This window comes from Vitis vinifera, chromosome 6, assembly GCF_030704535.1.
Source record: "Vitis vinifera cultivar Pinot Noir 40024 chromosome 6, ASM3070453v1".
In the NCBI taxonomy this organism is placed as follows: Eukaryota; Viridiplantae; Streptophyta; class Magnoliopsida; order Vitales; family Vitaceae; genus Vitis; species Vitis vinifera.
Genome location: NC_081810.1, coordinates 6360669 through 6384126, shown reverse-complemented (window position 1 = coordinate 6384126; position 23458 = coordinate 6360669). Strand labels below are relative to the sequence as shown.

At 34.2% G+C, this 23458-nt stretch overlaps 4 protein-coding genes across 7 annotated transcripts; 3 read left to right on the top strand and 1 right to left on the bottom strand.

Annotated features, from left to right (window-relative positions):
- The first annotated feature begins 1189 nt into the window (after positions 1–1189).
- Positions 1190–8841, top strand: LOC100248358 (DNA-directed RNA polymerase II subunit RPB7). Its single transcript, XM_002282262.5, has 7 exons — positions 1190–1434; positions 6134–6273; positions 6461–6626; positions 6773–6823; positions 7527–7592; positions 7680–7748; positions 8473–8841. Exons 2-7 carry the CDS (start codon positions 6158–6160, stop codon positions 8533–8535), a joined length of 531 nt encoding a protein of 176 aa, XP_002282298.1. The 5' UTR covers positions 1190–1434; positions 6134–6157; the 3' UTR covers positions 8536–8841.
- A 2103-nt stretch (positions 8842–10944) lies between these two features.
- On the top strand, positions 10945–14599 carry LOC104879612 (uncharacterized). The gene is made up of 4 exons (XM_010653138.3): positions 10945–11292; positions 11922–13752; positions 13858–14185; positions 14274–14599. Exons 2-4 carry the CDS (start codon positions 11923–11925, stop codon positions 14432–14434), a joined length of 2319 nt encoding a protein of 772 aa, XP_010651440.2. The 5' UTR covers positions 10945–11292; position 11922; the 3' UTR covers positions 14435–14599.
- Positions 14600–14692: 93 nt separating this feature from the next.
- Positions 14693–17081, top strand: LOC100262237 (pentatricopeptide repeat-containing protein CRR2, chloroplastic). The gene has a single exon (XM_002280392.5). The coding sequence runs from the start codon at positions 14972–14974 to the stop codon at positions 16946–16948; it is 1977 nt and encodes a 658-aa protein (XP_002280428.1). The 5' UTR covers positions 14693–14971; the 3' UTR covers positions 16949–17081.
- Positions 17082–17400: 319 nt separating this feature from the next.
- On the bottom strand, positions 17401–22817 carry LOC100243231 (uncharacterized). 4 transcript variants are annotated; one of them, XM_002282690.4, is made up of 15 exons: positions 22584–22817; positions 22387–22474; positions 22245–22291; positions 21863–21952; positions 21707–21760; positions 20815–20892; positions 20634–20702; positions 20401–20556; positions 20195–20321; positions 19598–19638; positions 19150–19239; positions 18953–19057; positions 18343–18519; positions 17930–18039; positions 17401–17819 (listed from the first exon to the last, which is right to left on the bottom strand). In XM_002282690.4, exons 1-15 carry the CDS (start codon positions 22617–22619, stop codon positions 17744–17746), a joined length of 1344 nt encoding a protein of 447 aa, XP_002282726.1. In that variant the 5' UTR covers positions 22620–22817; the 3' UTR covers positions 17401–17743. The 4 variants fall into 4 exon arrangements, with proteins under 4 accessions (XP_002282726.1, XP_059593462.1, XP_059593461.1 ...); XM_059737479.1 differs by having other exon boundaries at positions 22562–22751; XM_059737478.1 differs by having other exon boundaries at positions 22570–22751.
- Between the last annotated feature and the right edge of the window lie 641 nt (positions 22818–23458).

The following is a 23458-nucleotide window of genomic DNA, read 5'->3' as shown; positions in this document are numbered from 1 at the left end:
TCAAAAATAAAAACCAATCAATCACCCATCCAAAAAAATAAAGTATACTGTTCTTAATAGAAATGAATAATAAAATATAAAATTGTTATAAATGGGTGGTGAATGACCACCTTAATGTTCCAATTTAACTCAGTTATGAACTTTGTTTCGTAATTGGAAAGCCTTCCATCCTTTGTACAAGGTATCCGAAGAAGGATATTTATCTCTTTCTTTTATTCTTATTCTCTCTCTTTTATTTTCTAAAGTCTTTCACTTCTCCTTTATGATCATTTCCTCCCCATCATATATCATTATTATGTAGTATATAGTTATTCTCTATTTTTATTAGTGTTGCATTTATCCTCGTATGAATTAGTAATTCTCATATCTTAACTTTGAAGATTTTATATAAAATAAAATTTTACATATTTCTATTGTTATTGTTAAATTCATTTAATTTATGTTATATATTGTTAAAAGTTATAAGTAAATTATTTGATTTTGATCAAAAGTTATATCAATGCTATCAATTTATAATTGATTATAATCAAGATTTGAAATATCAATAAGTACAAATATATCGATATTTAGATTATCGATGGATATTTTGACAAAAATATCTATAAAGTAAAAATTATTTAAAATTCATGAAAACATTTGAAAAAACTATAAAAAAATAAAATTTACATTTTAAAGTTATTTTATAAATGTAATTGACATAAATATTATTATAAAGAAAAATATCTATATGCAATGATTTATTGGTGTTAATATATAATTTATTATTTATCTTATTAAATTAATTTTAATTTATAAAATATTTGAATTTTATTTTATAAAATATTTGAATTTTATTATTATCGTTATTATTTATATTTTAGTTTTTTTAAATAAATTTATATTTTTTATATTTTAAAATAAAAATATTCAAAATTAAAAGGATAAATATAAAAAACTTAAAGATGGGTGATAGTAACTTTTTAGAATATGATTAATGATATAAATTATGATGTATTTAATATTAAAATTATAATTTATTTAATTAAGATACATTTAATGTTGAGAAATAAATCATGATCCACAAAATAAAATTTAAAATAAAATAATTAGAATTAGATTTAGATTTTTTTTAATGATGAACTTTAACAAATTTAAATTAAATATATATTATCAAAGAGTATCATAGTTTAATGGTAGCGAGGATTGAACCCCAGGATCTTGATTTAATAAAAATTAAGATGGATAATTAATAATTAATAATTATTTATACGGAGGAAAATCGTTCTCATGACTTGTTTCCTTTTTTTTTTTTTTTATCTCTACTAAATCTAAAACTCAAAAGGCATACCAACTCCTTTCACTCGATGCATCAAGAAGGCCTTTTTTGAAGTTGCCCTCCAGACGAGAGAATCCCTAAAAAGCCCTATTTTCCTCTGCCACTCTCAATCCTCGCAGGTACAAATCTAATCATGTCATTTATTTTTTATTTTTGCAACCCCGTTTGATTCCCAAGAAAATCCATCCCCCATTTGATTCCCGGGAAAATTCATCCTCGTTTGATTTCCGAGAAAATCCATGCAAAACCCCCAAGGAAAACCAAAAAAATTGCTTTTTTTTTGCTCCGTGTGTTTTCTGGATCTGTTCTAGGTGTCTCTTTGCTTTTATGCCACTGGATTTAAATTTCACGAACCCTAAATCCACGATTTTTGAGCCAGGCTGAAAAACACAACCTTTGCCTGCAAATCATGATCAGATGCATCTTATTTGTTTTTTTTTTTAAAATAAAATAAAATTGGACATATCCTGTTCGTGGGCTGGACTGGTAGGAAATATCGAGAAATTTCCCTAAAAATCCGTAAAAATACCGATAAATACCGAAATATTAAATTTTTTCGATATTTCAAACAAAATTTCGGAGAAATATCGCCGAAATTTTTAGATATTTCAAATACTGATGATACCAGATACAACAGATGAGGAAAGAAAAGATAAATCCTTGAAAATCACATGACCACAATCACATTAGGGTTTCCTAAAACAATCTCATCTAGGGAAGCAATATAAAAAGCTACATAGCTACTAAGTTCTCAAACTTTTCTATTAATAAAACCAAAACCTACCTTTTTCTAATGAGTAATAACACTAGGATCCTGTTTGTTAATATGGATATGATTTCTTTTCGTATTCAAATCAGAAGATGAACGCACCTGATTCCACGATAGGTTTTGTTTTCATGAAGAAAAAAATTATACACCACAATCCAAAAGATCGCTAACAAACACCCTCAGTAAGAAATTCCAGAAAATAAAGTTACAAATAAAAAAGCAAAGAGCCTCTGCAATCCAAAAGATCCCCAACAAACACCTTGAGAAATTCCAGGAAAAAAAAAAACGAAATGCCTCTCAAACAAACAACGATATGTTGATTTCCTCCACCCTTTCGTTCGGTTGCAATGAAAAATAACTAATATACGAAAGATGAAGAAAACCAGGAAGAAAACATATCACCTTGAGAAAAACATATCATCTGATTCAGTATAAGAGTCATCTTGAGAAAAACTTGAGCTGCTTTTGTCAAGTATTTTATGAAATTCCTGAGGGGTTTTAGCTGCAACAAGCATGGCTTAGAGCTGTTGTTTCTTGGGAAGAAACTGAGACAATGTCTTCAGAGGTTGAGGCTTGTGTAGGATGCTCAAGAAAATATTGCTTAGCGACTTGCACAGAGGCATCATTTTTTAAAGCGTCTCACCATTTAGCCTTAAAAGTCATTCCAAGGGTTGGAAAGGCTGTTGATTCATCCGCAAGAAAGATATAGTTCCACTGGACTATCCAAGTAAGGCCAAATTCACTAAAAAAGAATAATAAAGGGAGAAAAGCTGAAAGTTCTCTAGGAGTAACAAAAGAACTTTTGAATAGCTCAAAGCCATCCAAGATGGGTTTTGGGAGAATCTTAATAGTTGGGCTAAAATAAGTCCACCAATTGTGGAACCAAAATGGAAAAGAAGGGAGTTGATGCTTAGACGGAAAATAGAACATTCATGAATGATGGAAGTCCTTGTTTTGGGTAAGAAAATCATTAAACTAGGCTCTCTTAGTAGTCTCAATAATTGAAAAATCTTGGCTTTGAAGGCTTAGAGAAATCCTTAGAAAAATTAGGGTTCCCACCCCATTGCTTAACTGTAAGAATTTTGAAGATATGACAAGTAGAAAATGGCAAATCCAAGTTGCTATTCTTATCAGCATTATGCTTAATTTTAACTGAGCTAGTATCCACAAGGATGTGTTCATAAAATTCTCTTGTTTTCAAAAGATCACCAAAGGGATAATGAGAGTTTTCATGAAAAGCTTTTGCAGCTATCTCCTTGGGGTTTTCATTGAAAAACTCACTTTCAATAACCAAAATAGGTTGATTAAGATCCTTTTGCCAATAGTGTGATTTTGAAGAAAGAGGTGCGGGGTTAGCAACCACCACAATTTGCGTATTTGAAAAATTCGAGCTTGATGCTAATTCATTTTGAGAGGGATTAGCTTTAGTCACTTGCTTAAAGGTTTAAGACCCTGTAATTGTTGGAAATTGTGTAGTCTTGACTGGTTTAAAAGGATCTGAAGGATCATAGTACAAGGACAACATCTTATTGGGCATATGGCCAGAAGGAGAAGAATGAAATCTTGCTTCTTCTTTTTCAAGTTCAACTTGTTGACTCCAAAGCATTTTATGGGGTGGAGGATCTTGACCGATTTTAGAAGATTGGGATTTTGGTGGTTTATTAGTGGTTTTAGGAGTTTGGGTAGCCTTTTTAGGGGCCATGATCTCGTGAATCCTGCAAAATCCACGAGTTAGGAAATTAGGGATTGAGTTATTTTCTCCTTAATATTCTCAATTTGAAAATCAAAATTACTTTAAATAGCTTGCCATCTTGCAAAAATATGCTTAGAAGCTATATTCTTAACATCCTTTTGCAAAACTGATTTTACTGATTTGCAATCAACCCTTAATAAAAACTCTTGGTTCAAAAGATCATCTTGAAATTTTGAAATACATAAAACAATGTTTAAAATCTCTTTTTTGATGGTGCTGTAATTGAGTTGGGCATTATTCCAGGTTCTTGAAGTATACCTAACCAATCTCTCCTGGTTACCATATTTCTGTTTAAGGATCCCTCCATAACCTATATTTGAAGCATCGGTCTCAATAATCTTAAAGGCTTTAGGATCGACTAAGGCTAAACATGGTAAGGTCATGACTCTAGACTTGACAGTCTTGACAATCTTAATATGTTCCTCATTCCAAGGAATTGGATTCTTTTTAAGTCTTTTAAATCTATCTATACCATAGATTAAATGTTAACTTAAGTCTTGAAAAACATACTTATAAGGAGAAATAGGGGAAATGATATCTTACAATGGAAAGGATGGGAAAGCTTTGACTTGAGGGGCTTACATCATGAGAGAGAAAGAAAAGAGAAGGAAGAGCTTAAGATGGAAAATGGAAAATGAACTGTGCTTGCCTGCCTAAGGCGATCCATGCCGGGTTAAGCCCGTTGCTGGCCGGTGTTAGGCGTTTTTAGGGCTGTAAAAGGGTTGGGGTGATTACTCACTAGGTTTGTCAATCTGCTATTAGGCTCTAGATTAAGACCTTAAAATGAGTTCGATTTTCAAAACCATGTTTAGGTAATCCATAGATTCTCAAGAAGCTGTAGTAAACAGTGGAGAGATCAATTTTCCTAAGACCTAAGTGTCTTAATGGTGTAGTCTGTAAAGAACTTAAAGGTTCCTTTCTTATAAATTTCTTGACAAAAGCAGCTCAAGTTTTTCTTAAGATGACTCTTATGTTGAATCAAATGATTTTACTTCAAACTACCTTTCAGATAATGGTGATGATTGCGATGGCATTCTTCCTCCCATTCGAAAATCAAAATAAGCATTTTTTAACCATTTGATGACATTAAACTAACTTCTCCATTCTTCGATGTTCTTCAAGTAACTTAATATCTTCGATAATGGATTTGGTCAGTAGAGGATCAATTTTCTTACTGCAGAAAATTTGATGAAAGGAGTCTGTAGTGATAAGGTAACACATATTCTTCGGATATGCTTTAAAGTCTCTGCTGATAATCCTAGCCCTCTTGTATTTGTATATATATATATATAATCAAAACTTTTGTTTTGAAAAATATAAGCAACATATATAAAAACCTTTGTGTTACGGTGTGCCACCTGGACAAGGTAACTGCTGTCACTATAATATAGCGGCGCTTAGGGCTCAAGACTCCTCTCTGCCTCTCCCCCAATTCTCTCCCTAACAATTCTCTCTCTAACAAATTAAAAATTCTAACCCAAAATCACATCCAATTCTCGAAAAAGTGATATGTTTTCTTCCCGGTTTTCTTCATCTTTCGTATATTAGTTTTTTTTTTTTCATTGCAACTGAACAAAAGGGCGGAGGAAATAAACGTAGTGTTGGTGTTTGTTTGAGACAATGGATAGCAGAGGCATTTCGTTTTTGATTTTTTTTTTTCCCCGGAATTTCTCATGGTGTTTGTTGGGGATCTTTTGGATTGCAGAAGCTCTTTGCTTTTTTATTTTTAATTTTATTTTTTGGAATTTCTTACTGAGGGTGTTTGTTGGGGATCTTTTGGATTGTGGTATATTAATTTTTTCTTCATGAAAACAAAACCTGTCGTGGAATAAGGTGTGTTCAACTTCTAATTTGAATACGAAAAGAAATCATATTCATATTAAGAAACGGGATCCTAGTGTTATTACTTATTAGAAAAAGGTAGGTTTTTGTTTTATTAATAGAAAAGTTTGAGAATTTAGTAGCTATGTAGCTTTTTATAGGGGTGATTGCTTCCCTAGATGAGATTGTTTTAGGAAAGCCTAATGTGATCATCATGAGATTTTCAAGGATTTCTCTTTTCTTTCCTTATCTGTTGTCCTTTTGATCTTTGGTATCATTATATAACAAAACAAAGAAATAACTTATAGATTGCTAAAATCTTATGATCTTGCATCAAGGAAGGACCCTTCTCTCGTGTTACTTGTTATGAATCCGTTTGGTACTATTTCAACTGGTTTGATTTTATGCTTGTCAATCACCCTTTTAATCCAATTGGTCATCTATGTAAGCAAATTCCTCATTCTTAATTGTACAGAATCTAAGAGGCTAGCAGCTGAAGATGTTCTTCCACATAGTTTTGGAACGAAACATGCAGCTTCACCCTCGGCATTTTGGCCGCCACCTACGTGACAATCTTGTTGCCAAGCTTGTGAAAGATGTTGAGGGAACTTGCAGGTTCCTTCCTATGAAATCTTAATCCACTAAGTTCTTGGAAGGGGAGAGCATGCTCAAGATTGGCTTCCTCTATTTAGTATTTTCCAAGCAATTTCTTTTACTTCTTCTGATCTTTCTGAGAGCCAAAAAAAGGTTCTTTTCTTGTGTGTGGGGAAAAATTGACTGGGAAATTCTACATTTGCTGCAGTGGTCGACATGGATTTGTGGTGGCAATAACAGGTATTGAGAATGTTGGAAAAGGGTTAATTCGAGATGGAACAGGGTTTGTGACTTTTCCAGTGAAGTACCAGTGTGTTGTGTTCCGACCATTTAAAGGAGAGATCTTAGAAGCTGTTGTTACCATGGTTAACAAGGTATATATTATTAGCCTATTAAAAAAAGGTTAACAAGGGATAAATTCCTAGCTTATAAGTGAATTAATTTTGTCAGCGTTATTAATATGCAATGCTTTGTTTTGTTATTTGTTTCAAATTCGTATTTATATGTGGAATGCTTGCAGATGGGATTTTTTGCTGAAGCTGGGCCTGTTCAAATTTTTGTTTCAAATCATGTGAGTTCATTAGTAGTTCTTCCGTTCTTTCGGCCATAGGAGAGGAGTACACTCATTTTATTTTGCTGCAATATCTATTAATTACCTTCAAATAACATTTTTTCGAACAAAATAGTTTCTCTGGTTGTACCATCTGATGGTTGCCCGACACATGGCCCCAGTTCTGAACTCTTGCTACTGGGGTTTATTAACAAATTGCATGGAGAGGAAGCTTTTTCATCTTTCTAATAATGGACAAAATTTCTGTAATGTGTACGACTCTTGATAGTTTGTCACAATTCATTACTTTTTAGATTATTGGGAAAAAAAATGGCATTATGTCCCATAGATATTAGCTAGTATTTGGATTGAGGCCACATTGAGATTGGTACTTTGGGAGATGGTTGGCCATGTAGGTAGGGCCAGTTAGGTTAGGCACCTTATTGCTTAGCTTTCAAGATTTGCTTTGGTGATCACTTTCAACATCATTTGGCATGTTGGTTCTATGTTAATCTCTTCAGTTCTGTACTGTGTCTGTATATGATATTATTTAAATAAAAGTTCTACAACTTTCAAGCTTTGTGATTTTTGTCCCTTTTTAGTCTATTGGCTGTTGCAGCTTCTAGACTTCCTCTTTCCCTTTTCAAAATATGTTTGAATGCTCTTGGAGTGATCTGTGTGCCCTCTTTTTTGTGCATACTCTAATACCCTCATCTGTGCCTAGTTGATACCGGATGATATGGAGTTCCAATCTGGAGATATGCCAAATTATACGACGTCAGATGGTTCGGTATGTTTCAGTTTTAGCTTGAGAAGTAGTCTAGTTTATCTAGTGTACATATGCATGCTTGAAATTGATATCTTGACCTCCTTACAGGTTAAGATCCAGAAGGACAGTGAAGTGCGGTTAAAGATAATTGGAACTCGAGTAGATGCTACAGAAATTGTATGTCCTTTCCTTTGTGTTTATTCAGAGTTTTTAGGTGTACTTATTTTTAATGGTTGTTAATTGAAGTCTAATTGCATTAGTTTGAAAATAATTCAGTCTAGAAACAAATATAGAGTTAAAAAGGCATTTTGCATCATTTTGCACATATTTCTCACTAGTTTTATGGTCTAAAATACTTCAATTATAACTTTATGGAAAAGAAACCTGTTACCCTTGTTCAATGCTTGAGGAGAAGACCCCTGTTCCCAATTAATTAAGGAAGTAAATGGTGGGAATCTCCTCTTGGGTTTTTCTTTTGAGTGGCTTCAGATGCCTATGGGCAGTGCCACTTTTGCAGGAACTTAGTAGAAAACCCTTCTAGGGCATGGGATTACCTGTTTCTTTAGAGATCTTGTTTGTTGCAAAAATTTTGTTTTCCAAATGACATATTTGTCATGACCTTATAGCCATGCCCCTTCCCACATGTAGGTTCTTGCATTCTTGGTTTAGTAGTTTTGGAAGCTTACTTCAAATAGGGTTGGCTCCAAAACTGATAAACGTGGGTTAATTGTTGAAGATTATCATATGGTTAATTGTTGAAAACTTGAAATGGATTTTGAGTCTCCAATATGGGAACTTCCTCAAAATTCTAAACCTCATTGCTCTTTATGCTAAAACCCAAATTGGAAGATCATCGGTCTTATGTTCCTCGTGCAATTTTTGGTCCTTTTTTCTATTGCAGTTCTGCATTGGTACTATAAAAGATGATTTCTTGGGTGTCATCAACGATCCTGTAACGTCTTGATCAAACTGTTCAGCTAATTTTGATGGCTTGGAAGTCTTTCAACTCCATAATGCCAGTCGTACAGTTCTAGATTATAAAGTGACAAAATATGCTGTGGGTCGCTGCCTCTTCTATTACTGGATCCTGGTGGTGAGACGAGTTTTTGGCACGTGGCACTGTATTCTCTAAGACACTGTTGTTTTCAGTATCCCAAAACTGGGAAATTGCCTTCATTTCAAGTTATTTAGGAACATTACTTGATACTCGAGTCCTTAGATAAATTAAGGCCATGTTTGCTAATTATATTTTAAAACAATTTTTGGAACAGTTTTAGGATGTTTTGTAAGATAAATGTCTGTTTGGAACATAAAAAATTTTGAACTTATTTTTTTTTATGTTTTAAAATGAACTTTTATATATAGTGTTTTGTTTTTAATTATTTTTCATATTTATATAATTTTTATATGCAGTGTTTTATTTTTAATTATTTTTTATATTTGTATAATTATATTTTAAAATAATTCTTAGAAAAAAAGTGAAAACAATTGAAAATTTTTAAAATCATTTATTTTTTTTTTTTTAGTTGTTAAATGTGTTTTTTTTTCCAAAAATAGAAAATGATTTTTGAAAACAGGATCACACAAGGCCTAAGCCAAGAAATGAAGAAAATAGAAAATGGATATGAAATTGATAAATTATTTTTATATATTATTTTAAATTTATATTGTTCTATTTTTTTTATATAAAGATTAAATAATTTTTAAATATATATGTTTTTAATAAATTTTAATCATTTTATTTATTTTTATATTTTTTTCTCATAGTATTTTAACATGGGGTTTTATAATAAATGAAGCTATTAAGCTTGCCTCAGTTTTCAACCATTTATGGCTGTTGGGATTGCACTTGATAAAATTATTTTTTAGTCCAAACAATAATTTATTATGGCAAGTGCTTTTTAGAAAACAATTGAAAAATAACCTATTTATATATTATAAAAATGAATGTGATAAGATAATAAATTTTAATAAATCATCAAAAAAAAGAAAAGAAAAAACAAAGTCCATTATCTTCATTTAATAATGAAAAAAAATTAATGAACATAAGAAGACTTATAATTGATGTTTCTCTTCATCTTAAATAAGAGGGGTTGTAATTTGTATTAGTGGGTCATGTTTGTATTGTGTTAAAGTTTAAGAATTCTACTACATAGTTCAATCCAAACTTGACACAAATGATAATGGTGTTAAAAACATAAATCCAAATATTACATAATTATAAAATAGATAACATGTTGTATGATTCATTTAATAATCAGGTCCTCATAATTAATAATCAAATTGAGTTAGTTATTATATATATATATATATCCATATAACTAATTGTTGGTAGATCGGAGGGTTGATCGCATCCATCAACTCCCCTTGTGTTCGCCGTGGGCGTTTGGGTGAATGTACTATAAGATTAGGGTATGCGCCTTTCCTACAAGTAATTGCTTTTAGGAGAGTTGGTAGCGCCTGAGGTCTTCAAGTGGTATCAGAGCCGAGGTCACGGGTTAGAACCCCAAGAGTGTCGTTGGGGGGGAGATTGTTGGCAGATCGAAGGGTTGGCCGCGTCCATCAACTCCCCTTGTGTTCGCCGTGATCTATTTATTTAAAAACAAATTTAAAATAAGTCATATATGAATTAAATGGTGTAAAAATATAATTAAATTGATAATGGATTATTAAATGAGCCAATGTGGATCAAATTCATGTTATGTAGGTTGTTGACAAAAAAATCTCATTTACTTAGTAAATGAGTTATGCGGGTCAACACAAATTTGACTCAAACCCATTATACTCATGTCAAACTTTGACCCAAACCCTTGAGAAATGTGTTTGGTTTGTATTGCGTTAACGAATCATTTTAAACTTTGTCATTCCTTTTAAGGTATTAATGATAGGCTTTGTTATTTCTATTTATAAGAAAAAAAATTTAATAATAGTAAAATATAATTAATCCTCTTCATCTTTTGTTCGAAATACAAGAGGAGCTTTCTTCTTTCTATTTATAAATTTTTTTTTTAATAATAGTAAATATAATTAAAATAATTAGTTGATTAAAAGGATAAAATGATTCCAAATGTATAAATTTTAATGATATGTTTGACTCTTGAAAATGAGTAAGTGTAATTGAGAAAAAAAATAAAAATAAAAAATAAAAAATAAAAAAGATTTAAAATTAATATATAAATTATTTCTATGTTTTTTAAAATCATTTTATTTATATATTTTCTATATAATTATTAAATAATTTAAAATAATATGAAAATTTAATTATATTTAATATATATCAAATGTGAAAAGTTATTTTTGTTACCATTTTTTTTCACTTTCCACTAATCGAACATGATATTGAAGTTCCGTAGTACGTAGAAACAGTGTTTTTAAAGGCGTTGGTGGGGCGCGCCTTGAGGCGAGGCGCAGCGAAAACTCGTTGAGGCGTTAAAAATAAAGGGAAACACCTGAAAGGCGTACGCTTTTCTGGTGAGGCGTGGTTGAGGCGCGCTTTGAGCGCGCCTTTCACGCTTTTCCGGTGAGGCGTACGCGTCGTCGGATCTGATGTGGCAATGAAAGATTTAAAAAAAAACCCTAAGAATACCTAAAACCCCAGTCCCGACTGAAAACAAACCCAAAACAAACCCTACCTCTTCCAGTCAAGCGGCGACGGAGTGCTCATCCTCGGCGGCGACCAATCGCAGCGATCTTCTCCGGCGGCAATCCCTCTCATCTCCAGGTATGTTGCGAACTTCGGTTTCTCCCTCTTTGTTCCTCTCTCTGCAGTCCACACGGCAATCCCTCTTCGTTTCATGCGATCTTCATCCAATTTTTCTTTTTTTTTTTATCAAATCACACGGGCGTGTCGGCTGTAATCTATTTAAGTTTTAAACCATTTTTTCTCTCTCTCACAGCATTTAAATCTCACTCACAGCCCACACTTCCAGCCACGATTTTCTCTCTCTCCCAGTAGGTTTTTCATTTTTTTTTTTTTTAATTATCAAATCAGATGTGCCTTTTGTTAATAAAATTTTTTTTTGAATTTTTTTATATGTTTGCTTATAGTATCAATAAACAAATATAATTAAAATTATATAAAAGATAATTATTTGTGAATTTTGAATTTTTTTTTCTGATTTAATTTTAATTCTCACCTCAATTTTCTTTATTTCATTATTAAATTCCAATTAAAATTTATGTGTATAATTTTTAAACTCCTTTAAAAAAAATTGGTTTTTTTTTTAATTTAAACCAATTAAATTTTGTATTTCATTTTTAAATTTCTTTCAATTGTGCTTTGTTATTATTTTTTAGTCAATTATATTGTTATATGGAAATTTGAATATTATTATTGGTGATTTTTTTTAGAATGAGTTCCTCCGATTCGAAAAATTCAAGAAAGGATTTTGTGTGGAAGTATGTGATTGAAGTTTCTGGAGAGCAATATATAAGATGTAAATTTTGCAATCAAAGATGTACGGGAGGGGTGAATAGACTAAAGCATCACTTAGCCGGAACTCATCATGGTATGAAACCATGCAGCAAAGTTAGTGAAGATGCTAGATTGGAATGTAAAGAGGCATTGACTAATTTTAAGGATCAAAAAACGAAGAGAAATGAATTGCTCCAAGAAATTGGTATGGGTCCAACTTCAATGCATGAAAGTGCCTTGTCTAAAACAATAGGGACATTAGGGAGTGGGAGTGGGAGTGGGAGTGTAAGTGGGAGTGGGGAACCTATTCCTAGGGGACCCATGGATAAATTTACCACTTCACAACCTAGACAAAGTACGTTGAATTCAAAGTGGAAGCAAGAAGAAAGGAAGGAAGTGTGTAGAAAAATTGGTAGGTTTATGTATTCAAAAGGTCTCCCATTCAACACTGTGAATGATCCTTATTGGTTTCCTATGATAGATGTTGTTGCAAACTTTGGGCCCGGGTTTAAGCCTCCATCTATGCACGAATTGAGGACATGGATTCTTAAAGAAGAGGTGAATGACCTAAGTATCATTATGGAAGATCACAAAAAAGCTTGGAAACAATATGGATGTTCAATTATGTCAGATGGTTGGACAGATGGAAAAAGTAGGTGTCTTATCAATTTTTTGGTGAATAGTCCTGCTGGCACTTGGTTTATGAAATCAATTGATGCTTCTGATACAATAAAAAATGGGGAATTGATGTTCAAATATCTTGATGAGGTGGTTGAAGAAATTGGAGAGGAGAATGTTGTGCAAGTCATCACTGATAATGCCTCTAATTATGTGAATGCTGGAATGAGGCTTATGGAAAAAATGAGTAGATTGTGGTGGACTCCTTGTGCTGCTCATTGCATTGATTTGATGTTGGAGGATATTGGAAAGCTAAATGTTCATGCTACTACACTTTCTCGAGCTAGGCAAGTTGTGAAGTTTATATATGGGCATACTTGGGTTCTTAGCTTGATGAGAACATTTACAAAAAATCATGAACTTATTCGTCCAGCAATTACACGGTTTGCTACTGCATTTCTTACTCTCCAAAGTATTTATAAGCAAAAGCAAGCTCTTATAGCAATGTTCTCCTCAGAAAAATGGTGTTCAAGCACATGGGCTAAAAAGGTAGAAGGTGTGAAAACTCGAAGTACAGTGTTATTTGATCCAAATTTTTGGCCTCATGTTGCTTTTTGCATAAAGACCACTGTTCCATTAGTTAGTGTCTTGAGAGAGGTTGATTCAGAGGAAAGACCAGCCATGGGTTATATTTATGAGTTGATGGATTCAGCTAAGGAGAAGATTGCATTTAATTGTGGGGGCATGGAGAGAAAATATGGCCCAATTTGGAGAAAAATTGATGCAAGATGGACTCCGCAACTTCATCGACCTTTACATGCAGCAGGCTATTATCTTAATCCTCAATTGAGGTATGGAGATAAGTTCTCTAATGTTGATGAGGTGAGGAAGGGATTATTTGAATGCATGGATAGGATGTTGGATTATCAAGAACGTTTAAAAGCTGACATTCAGTTGGACTCATATGACCAAGCAATGGGTGAATTTGGGAGTCGTATTGCAATTGATTCTCGAACATTAAGAAGTCCTACAAGTTGGTGGATGCGTTTTGGGGGTTCAACACCGGAGTTGCAAAAGTTTGCTATTCGAGTCCTTAGCCTTACTTGTAGTGCTTCGGGATGTGAAAGAAATTGGAGCACATTTGAATCGGTAATACTTCTATTTTTGTAAATTTTTATACATATATTTCTATTTCAATGTTAGAGAACTTTATTTCATTTTAACACATAAAATTGTTTCTTTTATTATTTGTAGATCCATACAAAAAAAAGAAATAGACTTGAACATCAAAGGTTGAATGCTCTAGTGTATGTAAGGTACAACACTAGATTGAGAGAGCGAAGTCTACAAAGGAAACAAAATGTTGATCCAATCTTGGTAGAGGAGATTGATTCTGATGATGAATGGATTGCGGAGAAAGAAGATCCCCTCCTCCCCCTTGATCTTTGTTGGCTTCAAGATAATGAATTATTCAATGTTGATGCCATTAGAGTTGTGTCATCCAACTCCCAAGAGACGCAAACATCATCGGATCATATGGTTTCTTCACATTCCTACAAAAGGAAACATAATGAAGTACCAAGTAAGTACCCAAAAATTGAAATCATAAATTTGATTAAATTTAATAAAAAAACTTTTAATATTTACACATAATTAATACTTTATGTTAGGTACAAGTGGAGGCAAAGGCAAAGAGAAGGAATTGAATTTGACACCAATTGATGAAGATGAAGATTTAGATGAAATGGGGATACATGATAGTGGACATTTTCCTACTATTGATACATTGGATGAGGATGATGATGACCTTGGAGAGGAGGATTTAAGTTGAAACAATTTACTCTAGTTGTTATTTCATGACTTAGTTATGGATTTTTTGTAAAAGTTTAGAACTATTATTATGGTTGACTCTATTTTCTATTTCATGACTTAGTTTTGGCTTTTTGTTAAAGTTTGAAACTATTAGTATAGTTGAATCTATAATCTATTTTATGAATTTGTTATGGTTTTTTGTGAAAGTAGGGAACTAGTATGTTTTTTTTTATGATTCTAATGAATTGTTTTCATGTTTTTATTTATGCTATTTTATTTTATATATTTTAAAATATTAATTAATTATATAAAGTAAGGCTCAAAAAGCTTATGCCTCAACGCCTCGAGGCTTACGCCTCGCCTCACGAACACAAAAACGCCTCGCCTTACGCTTTCGCCTTTAAAAACTTTGGGTAGAAACACATTCTGGTAATCCAATTTTGAGCTGACGCAAGAGTCTGAGACTCTGAGAGGCAGACAGTTTTTGGAGATCAAGAGATCAAACCAAGTATAATTTCCAAATCAATTGCAGAGGAAAATCGAGATTGGTTTTGTGATGTGGGCTTTTCAGACTCCCCAAACCATCCAACAACCTCACCTTCCAAAACCCTTCCACAAACCTACTGCCATCTCTCCAAAACCTCAATGCTGCCTCGCATTACGTCCTTCCACCACCACCCGAAGCAACGGCGACAGCAATAACAACAACCCATTGATTCAATCTCTGTGTAAGCAAGGGAATTTGAATCAAGCTCTTCAAGTCCTCTCTCAAGAGCCCAACCCCACCCAACACACCTACGAGCTCTTAATCCTCTCTTGTACCCGCCAGAACTCTCTCCCCCAGGGAATAGACCTTCACCGCCACCTAATCCATGATGGGTCTGATCAGGACCCCTTTTTGGCCACAAAACTCATCAACATGTACTCTGAATTGGACTCCATCGACAATGCACGGAAGGTGTTTGATAAAACTCGTAAAAGAACTATATATGTTTGGAATGCGCTCTTTAGAGCGCTTACATTGGCGGGTTATGGTAGAGAGGTGTTAGACTTGTATAGGCGGATGAATCGGATTGGGGTTCCATCGGATAGGTTCACTTATACATATGTGCTTAAGGCCTGTGTTGCTTCTGAGGCATTTGTTTCACTTTTGCTGAATGGAAGGGAAATTCATGGGCATATCTTGCGACATGGGTTCGAGGGGCATGTTCATATTATGACTACTTTGTTGGATATGTATGCGAGGTTTGGGTGTGTTTTGAATGCCAGTCGGGTGTTTGACCAGATGCCGGTGAAAAATGTGGTTTCATGGAGTGCCATGATTGCATGCTATTCGAAGAATGGGAAGCCCTTGGAAGCATTAGAGCTCTTTCGCAAAATGATGCTTGAGAACCAGGATTTGTTGCCTAATTCTGTGACTATGGTCAGTGTGCTTCAAGCTTGTGCCGCTCTTGCTGCTTTAGAGCAGGGTAAGTTGATGCACGGGTATATCCTTAGAAGGGGTCTTGATTCGATATTACCAGTTGTTAGTGCTCTTGTGACAGTGTATGCAAGATGTGGTAATCTTGAATTGGGGCACCGAGTTTTTGAGAGGATGGAGAAGAGGGATGTTGTTTCATGGAATTCTTTGATATCAAGTTATGGGATTCATGGATTTGGAAGAAAAGCAATTCAAATTTTCAAAGAAATGATTGACCAGGGACTCTCACCTAGCCCCATTTCATTTGTTAGTGTTTTGGGAGCTTGCAGTCACGCAGGGCTTGTGGAGGAAGGGAAAGTCTTGTTTGAATCTATGGTTAGAGGACATAAGATTTTTCCCAGTGTGGAGCATTATGCCTGTATGGTGGATCTTCTTGGCCGTGCCAATCGGTTAGATGAAGCTGCCAAGATCATAGATGATATGCGGATTGAACCAGGACCTAAAGTTTGGGGATCTCTACTTGGGTCATGTAGAATTCATTGTAATGTTGAGCTTGCAGAGAGGGCAACTTCAAGGCTTTTTGAGCTTGAGCCCACAAATGCTGGGAACTACGTGCTTCTGGCTGATATTTATGCGGAAGCTAAGATGTGGAATGAGGTGAAAAGGGTGAAGATGCTTCTGGAAGCTAGAGGACTACAAAAGGTCCCTGGTCGCAGCTGTATTGAAATTAGGAGGAAGATATACTCATTCATGTCAGTGGATGAGTTCAACCCACAGATCGAACAACTCCATGCTTTGTTGCTTAAGCTCTCAATGGAGATGAAGGAGAAGGGCTATGTCCCGGATACCAAAGTCGTGCTCTATGATCTCGATCCAGAGGAGAAGGAACGAATTGTGTTGGGCCATAGTGAAAAACTGGCACTTGCCTTTGGTCTCATCAACAGCAAAAAAGGTGAAACCATTAGGATTACCAAGAATTTGAGGCTGTGTGAAGACTGCCACTCTGTCACCAAGTTCATTTCAAAGTTTGCAAATAGAGAGATCCTAGTTCGAGATGTTAATCGTTTCCACCTTTTCCAAGACGGGGTCTGTTCATGTGGTGATTATTGGTAGTCATGCATGCAACATCCGATCCTGATTCTTTTAGCTCATAATAATGGCCTCTCTTAGGAAGCTTCGAGCGATTTTGGAGATGTACAGCTTCCAACACTTGAGTTCAGTTACAGAAAACAATTTTACCCTACCATTATTGTTTACAGATGAGATGACGCTGCAGAGCGAGAGCCTCCACGCCTGGTCGGCCACCCCTTTCTTTAACTAAAAGATGCCATCCATCTCTTTTTTGATGTTTGGGATCGCCAATATAATAAAAATAAGTTTCCAACCATACCAGATCAGTATAGCTGATACCATTTGTATAAACCATGGGTCTATGAGCACCGTAGGGTACTGTTTATATGCACACATTCTACTTGTAACATAAGCATGCTAATGAAACCATTCTACTGATGATGAGGTCCAGGGCGTTGTGGGCGAGAAGGATGTGAGTATTTCAGAAAGCAGTCTCACAGCAAAAATTAAGAGATTAATATTTATCCAGATATTTCATCCAAATGATTTCAATACCGTTGATAAGACGGCAGCATCCACTTACAAATGGGAAAGACATATACTAACAAAATGTGCAGAGGGGTATGAATCATAGATCAGGAGAAAAAATGATGGCATGAAGGTGTATAGGGATTCAACCCCTGATTTATACCACCTACTATAAAAGCTAACCAATTGTTTTCCTATGCTGATGCCTGGCCCATATCCAAGACCCTTTACGCATGAGGGTGTCACAAATGTTGTATGAGAGTATCACAAATGTTGTAGGAAAGATCCCCAAGAACAGTTCTTTGATGTTCACTGCACGGTAACTGGGCCATCTTGCTTCATCTTGATGAGACTCCTCTCGATGTTCTGGAGCACTGGTTTATAGCTGCAATATTTTAATTAAATTCTTAATCAGGACGTCTAACACAAAATCTTCTGAACAAGGACAAATCCACAAACCATAAGTGGAAAAGAATGGAAAGAAGCAAATCTTACAGGCGTGCTAGACCATTGTATGCGTGTGTAGCTTGTTGAAGCTGTGCACCAAGCTGCATCACCTCTGCTGATAGTGCCTCTACTCTGCTCTGTTCTTTTGCAAGTTGACCCTATATCAAGAACATAACCCAAAGAATAAGCAACATAAATATAAAATATATTTAGATTGGATAACACCACGTCTCAATATTAATTTTTCCCAATGGAAGTTCTAGAGAGCCCAGGATATAAAACCAGAGACCATAGAAAGAACTCCCAAAAAGAATAAACTACACAATAACATCCTAACCATCCCACTTAATAAGGCTCTAATAGTTCATTGTGCATTTTCAATTTGGAATTCCTCCTCTGCAGAAACCCATGTGCAAATAAAAATACTGAGAAACAAAATCATCTTCAAACTTAATGCTAACCTTGAGGAAGAGAATTTCAGTTGTATATGCCTGGGGACCAGTGTTGTTTCCCCCATCTTTATTGCCTTCTGATAAGCTGAATGGAATCTCATTATTAGGCAATAAACTAGTCTGTTCAGCTCTCAACTTATTTAACATCCCTCGGAGCTCTTCATTTTGCTTTAGACAGTCTTTCACCTACAAGAATCACATGTTAGGCAGATTACTTAAGTTGATTAAGACACAACAGACATAACGAGATTCCAAATTCCAAAACTTCCAGACACACTAATTAGAAATACAAGAAGCATCAATCATCCAGGACAAAGTAAAAGCAATCAAGTTAGATTTAACAGTTTCAGGCTTAGGCCAATCACCTGAAGACTGGGGGACCTAAATTATCATCTATTTTTAGTTTTATGCTAAGAGATACTTTTTAAGGGACTTCCAAATTTCTCTTTTAGAATCTTTGTACATGTTCCATTGAATACAGTAAGTCTTCTCAATGATGACCATTTGAACCAACAAAGATAAATATTGAATGAACTTGCTCCAAATAAAACATGCACAAATGCATCAAAGTCCTCAAATCTGCAAGCCAGTCTGAAAAGTCTCAAGCATAAAAAGCTACCTGATTCTCCCAGTGCACGACTACACCCATTGCATCTTGATAAGAAGATGAAAGATTGGAATTTTCCTCAAAAAGACTCTCTATCACTGAAGACTGAGAATCAATCTGCAAACAAGATTAAGAAGCAACCTTGTCTTAAAAATGTGCTGAGAATTTCTTATCCAGGTAATTAAAGGACAGCAAAGAAAACACAATACCTCCATAAGGAGTTTTTGTCTACTACTTTCCAATCTCTCAACCGCTACAGCCATATCATGCAACTGCTTCTCCAATTTCTCCTTATCTTCCTGCAGTTTTTTTTTTTTTTTTTTTTTGCAAAATGAAAATAAAAAAAATAAACAATCAGAATGAAAAAGCACAAACCATAGAAGCACTTCAATAACTTTTTCCAGTGTATTAATTAGTGATTAAGTATCACAGAGATATTAAATAGGCATAGGAAAACAATGAAAGAAAAATAAAAAATTTGCTGAACGATCAAAAGTAAAAAAACTGGCACAGGTTATTAAAAATAACCAAGTCCCATTTTTCTGAATGAAAACCAATCAAAGTTTGCACCACAATTGTGACTTGCATATCGTTAACTCAATTATTGTAACAAACACGGAAACTCCAGAAGTTTACCACAAAAAAAAAATTTCTTACCAATGAAAATGTCTCCCAAGCTGCTTTTTCAGATGCTGCATCTGGATTGCACAATATGGGGTCATAAGTCATGTCAGACAACAACTAAATGTAAAACAGTTTACAAAATGCAATTTAGAGAGATCTTATCATCAATACACAAGGATATTGTGTTGGAAAATAATGATAACAACATAGTGAGTTCCAAGTATACGTCAAGCGTCATCTTCTCAAAATGCGCTTCACTAGAAGCTACAGATGCCCCCAACAGGCCCAAAGAGCAACCAACTCATATGATGCAGTAATATTAATACATGTGTAGCTCATCCACCATCCTAGATAAATTTAACTTCCCACCCTGATCCATATATTTATGACTTTAGATCTTTCAGCCATTCCTCTTTGACATTCGTAAACCCATAATTTGCATTTCTTTTTTTGGTTATACAGTTAGTTGCCTGAGCAGCAGGTGGAGGATTTATTAACCAGTGCAATCCAATTTGTTAAATCACATGATAGCAATGGAGATAATACATGAAAGACTTATGAGTCATTGTGGATTTTTTTTTTCTTTTGTTGAGATGCAACATTTGATATGGGATAATAAATGGTTGATACCTGAAGTCTTTTTCGTTATAGCTGCAATTTTCTCTTCTAAACCCTGCTTTTCAGACATGAGCGTAGAATTCTGAGCTTGTTCCTCTGCCAATCGTTGTTGCTCCTGATGCCTCAATAGGGATTCTTGCTATAATTTTAACCAACCATGAGACATAGATGAACATTCCAGGGTAAAAAATTCAGAAATTTAATAATCAAGTTCTAACCTGTAACTGAGATTTTAAACTAGCTAACTCCCTTTCCAAAGCTTGTATATGATCTGGTGAATTTCCCATTGAGGTAATGCTGCCTAGTGTGCCCATCATTGCTTGTTGCTGAATTGAGTTTAATTCTGCCCTTAAGGCTGCTGCATCTTCCTCGGCCTATTCCAAGAGAAACTTATGAGAATGAAGAGATTTACCTGCTTTCAAAAAATTAAGCCAAAGATCTACTTGCATACTCTATATTGCTCTTCTTCTGCTTCCTTTAACCGTCTCTTCACTGTGCGAAGTTGGGCTGACAGATCCTCCTACACTAAAATATCAGAATTCATTGGTAAACAATAAAAAGAAATAGGTGTGAAATATATATATATATATATCAAAGAAAACTACAGAAAATAAAATCAAAATGGGGCATACCCGTGCAACAACTGCTGCATCTTTTTCTATGGCAACATCCTTGAGAGCTTTTCTCAAAGATGGTATACTGTTTTGTTCCTGCAATTAACAATAAGAAAAATCAAATTGATAATAAAGAGGAATTATGTGAGAGATTACAAATACCGCATAAATTGCATGTCATATCTAAGTCGTGCAATGGAACAAGGGCCCAGAAAAAGAAAATTAGAAACAGATTTCCAAATGTCTGGATTAGATTTTTATTTTGTATTTTAAATTTTTTTTATTCCAATAATGGGGAATATGCCTTGAGAGGCTGACATTTTCCCCAACTATTGACAAAGCAAACCCTAGATGATATGGACCTACCCCTCTACCCTAGAGTTTAGACCACTTAAATACCAAGAAGGTTCGACCTTGGGATCTCCAATTCATTGCTAGGTACTACTACTAAGCTACACCCTGAGGAGCTTCTGGATTAGATTTTATTCTCAAACAACATTCCCTTTTAATCAAACCAAATTTGTAATTTCTCTTGGCCCATCATATGAGTTCGTGCAAATGCTTAAAGTTTAAGCTACTAGCCTATTAATATCAAAACCATATATGATAAATAAATTATTCTAGCACTCTCTTCTCTATGCTGAACCAATCAAATGAACAAGATAGCTTATTAGATCACTAGAACCATCTACCTGTATTTTTTTTTTCATCCCACACATCACATGGATACATCCAAGTACTTTATGCACACAAAACCAGAGTATCTAAATAGTGAGATGGATTCAAAACCTTGGGCAATTATTTTAATTTCCCACAATATTGAGTCAAGCTTCTAATCCACAAAAACCAATTCCATGGATTTATTTTGCCAAACAAGTTGCATAAACTTAAGGTCAAAGCAAACACTCACCAGATCATTCAGACGCTTCTGAAGCACATCGTTCTCAACCTCCTTTGCCTGAAGCTGAGTCAGAGGAAACCAAAATTTTCAGCCTAATCAATCATTACATAATACCGCCTTTAGCATAAAGTTTCAACACCCAAAGGATTACTATGACAACAATACCCTCGAATTTAATTTCTTATTGTCCTCTTCCAATTCTGCATTCCTCTTGTGCAGGCCTTTTAGCTGTGATACCAAATCACTGACATCATTCTGCATTATTGTCCAAGAAAAAAGAAATAATTTAAATTAATGACACAAAATGAAACAAGAAAAGGAGAAACATGAACACGACTTCCACATTCAAATTAAAATTCCCCTTAAAGCTTCCTCTGTTTATTTAGAAAAAAAAAAAAACCCACAAGACCCGAAATGAAATTCAAAAAATAAATAAATATATCCATAACTTCACATTCAAATAAAATTTCCTTTAGGCTTCATCTGATAATTCCCCCAAAAATATAAATATATTATATAATATACATATATGTGTGTAAATTTCTACCTCGGAGAGTCGATTGCTGCTGTCTGATTGCTTAATCCCCATATTATCTATATGCACGAGAAACCAAGAATAAATTAATTAAATAACAAACAATTTCAATCATACATGCAACGAAAATAAAAGATTTATCGACGAGATAGACCGTTAGGGTTTAAAACTTGGCTTAGATCTGGGCCAGAGGCTGCTTTGACTAATCTTTCTGCTGCTCTCTTTTGCCGAATTTCCTCCAACTACAACGAAATGAATTAAAAAAAATTTAATAAAATGTATTGAAAAGAAAAGATGATGCAAATACAAAAGGTGACGCGAAGATGAACATAGAGACGATGATATCCGTACGGTCCGTCGACCTAGGGTTGCGTGATGAGATTCCATGGCAGGGATAAGACACGACGGAGTGGATGGTTTCCCCGCTGGGCAAATCGCCGATCCGAAGCTCTCCGAGGAAGAGAGAGAGAGATCGGCCCCTGAATTTCTCGCCGTCGATGGTCCTGACGGTTGGCTATATGAGAGTTTGGGCTTTTGGGATTAGGTAGAAGTCAAGGCCCAAAGCCAAGAAAGGCCCAATCTTCACCATTGGCTAAGGAGTCGAAACGACGACGTTTCTTAGAATCCGCGATTTTTGGTTATTCCTTTGCAGAAATTTGAAAATTTAGAAATAGCCTGTTACCTAGGTAAGAAGTTAGTGTTTGGTTGGGAGGAAATTGAGAGGGAAAGAATTAGAAAATAGAAATTAGACATCTTAAACAAATAAAAGTACGTTTGAAAATTTTAAAAAATATTTTTAATATTTTTAATACTTGAAAAATAAAAAATTTCAAGTGTTAAAAAGATAAAAACACTTATTAGAATCATTGTTAAACGTATACTATCATATCCTTATTGTTTTGTTTTTTATATGTTGAGGGCTAAACCAAGTTACATATTTTATATGTTGAGGGCTAAGTCAAGTTATATATATTTTTAGGCTCTTAGAATTAACAATCTTAAAATAAATCAATTTAATTGAAATATTCTTAAAGTGTGTTTGATGGTAATTATTTGAAGTGTTTTTAGTATTTTAAATAAAAAATATGTTTTAAAAAATATAAGAACCTAGAAATTTGTCATAAAGATTTTTTCATAAATTTTAAAATTTTAAACTAACTTATTAAATATTTAATATATTAGAGAGATAATCTTAGACTACTCTTTTGACTACCATCCTAAATGAC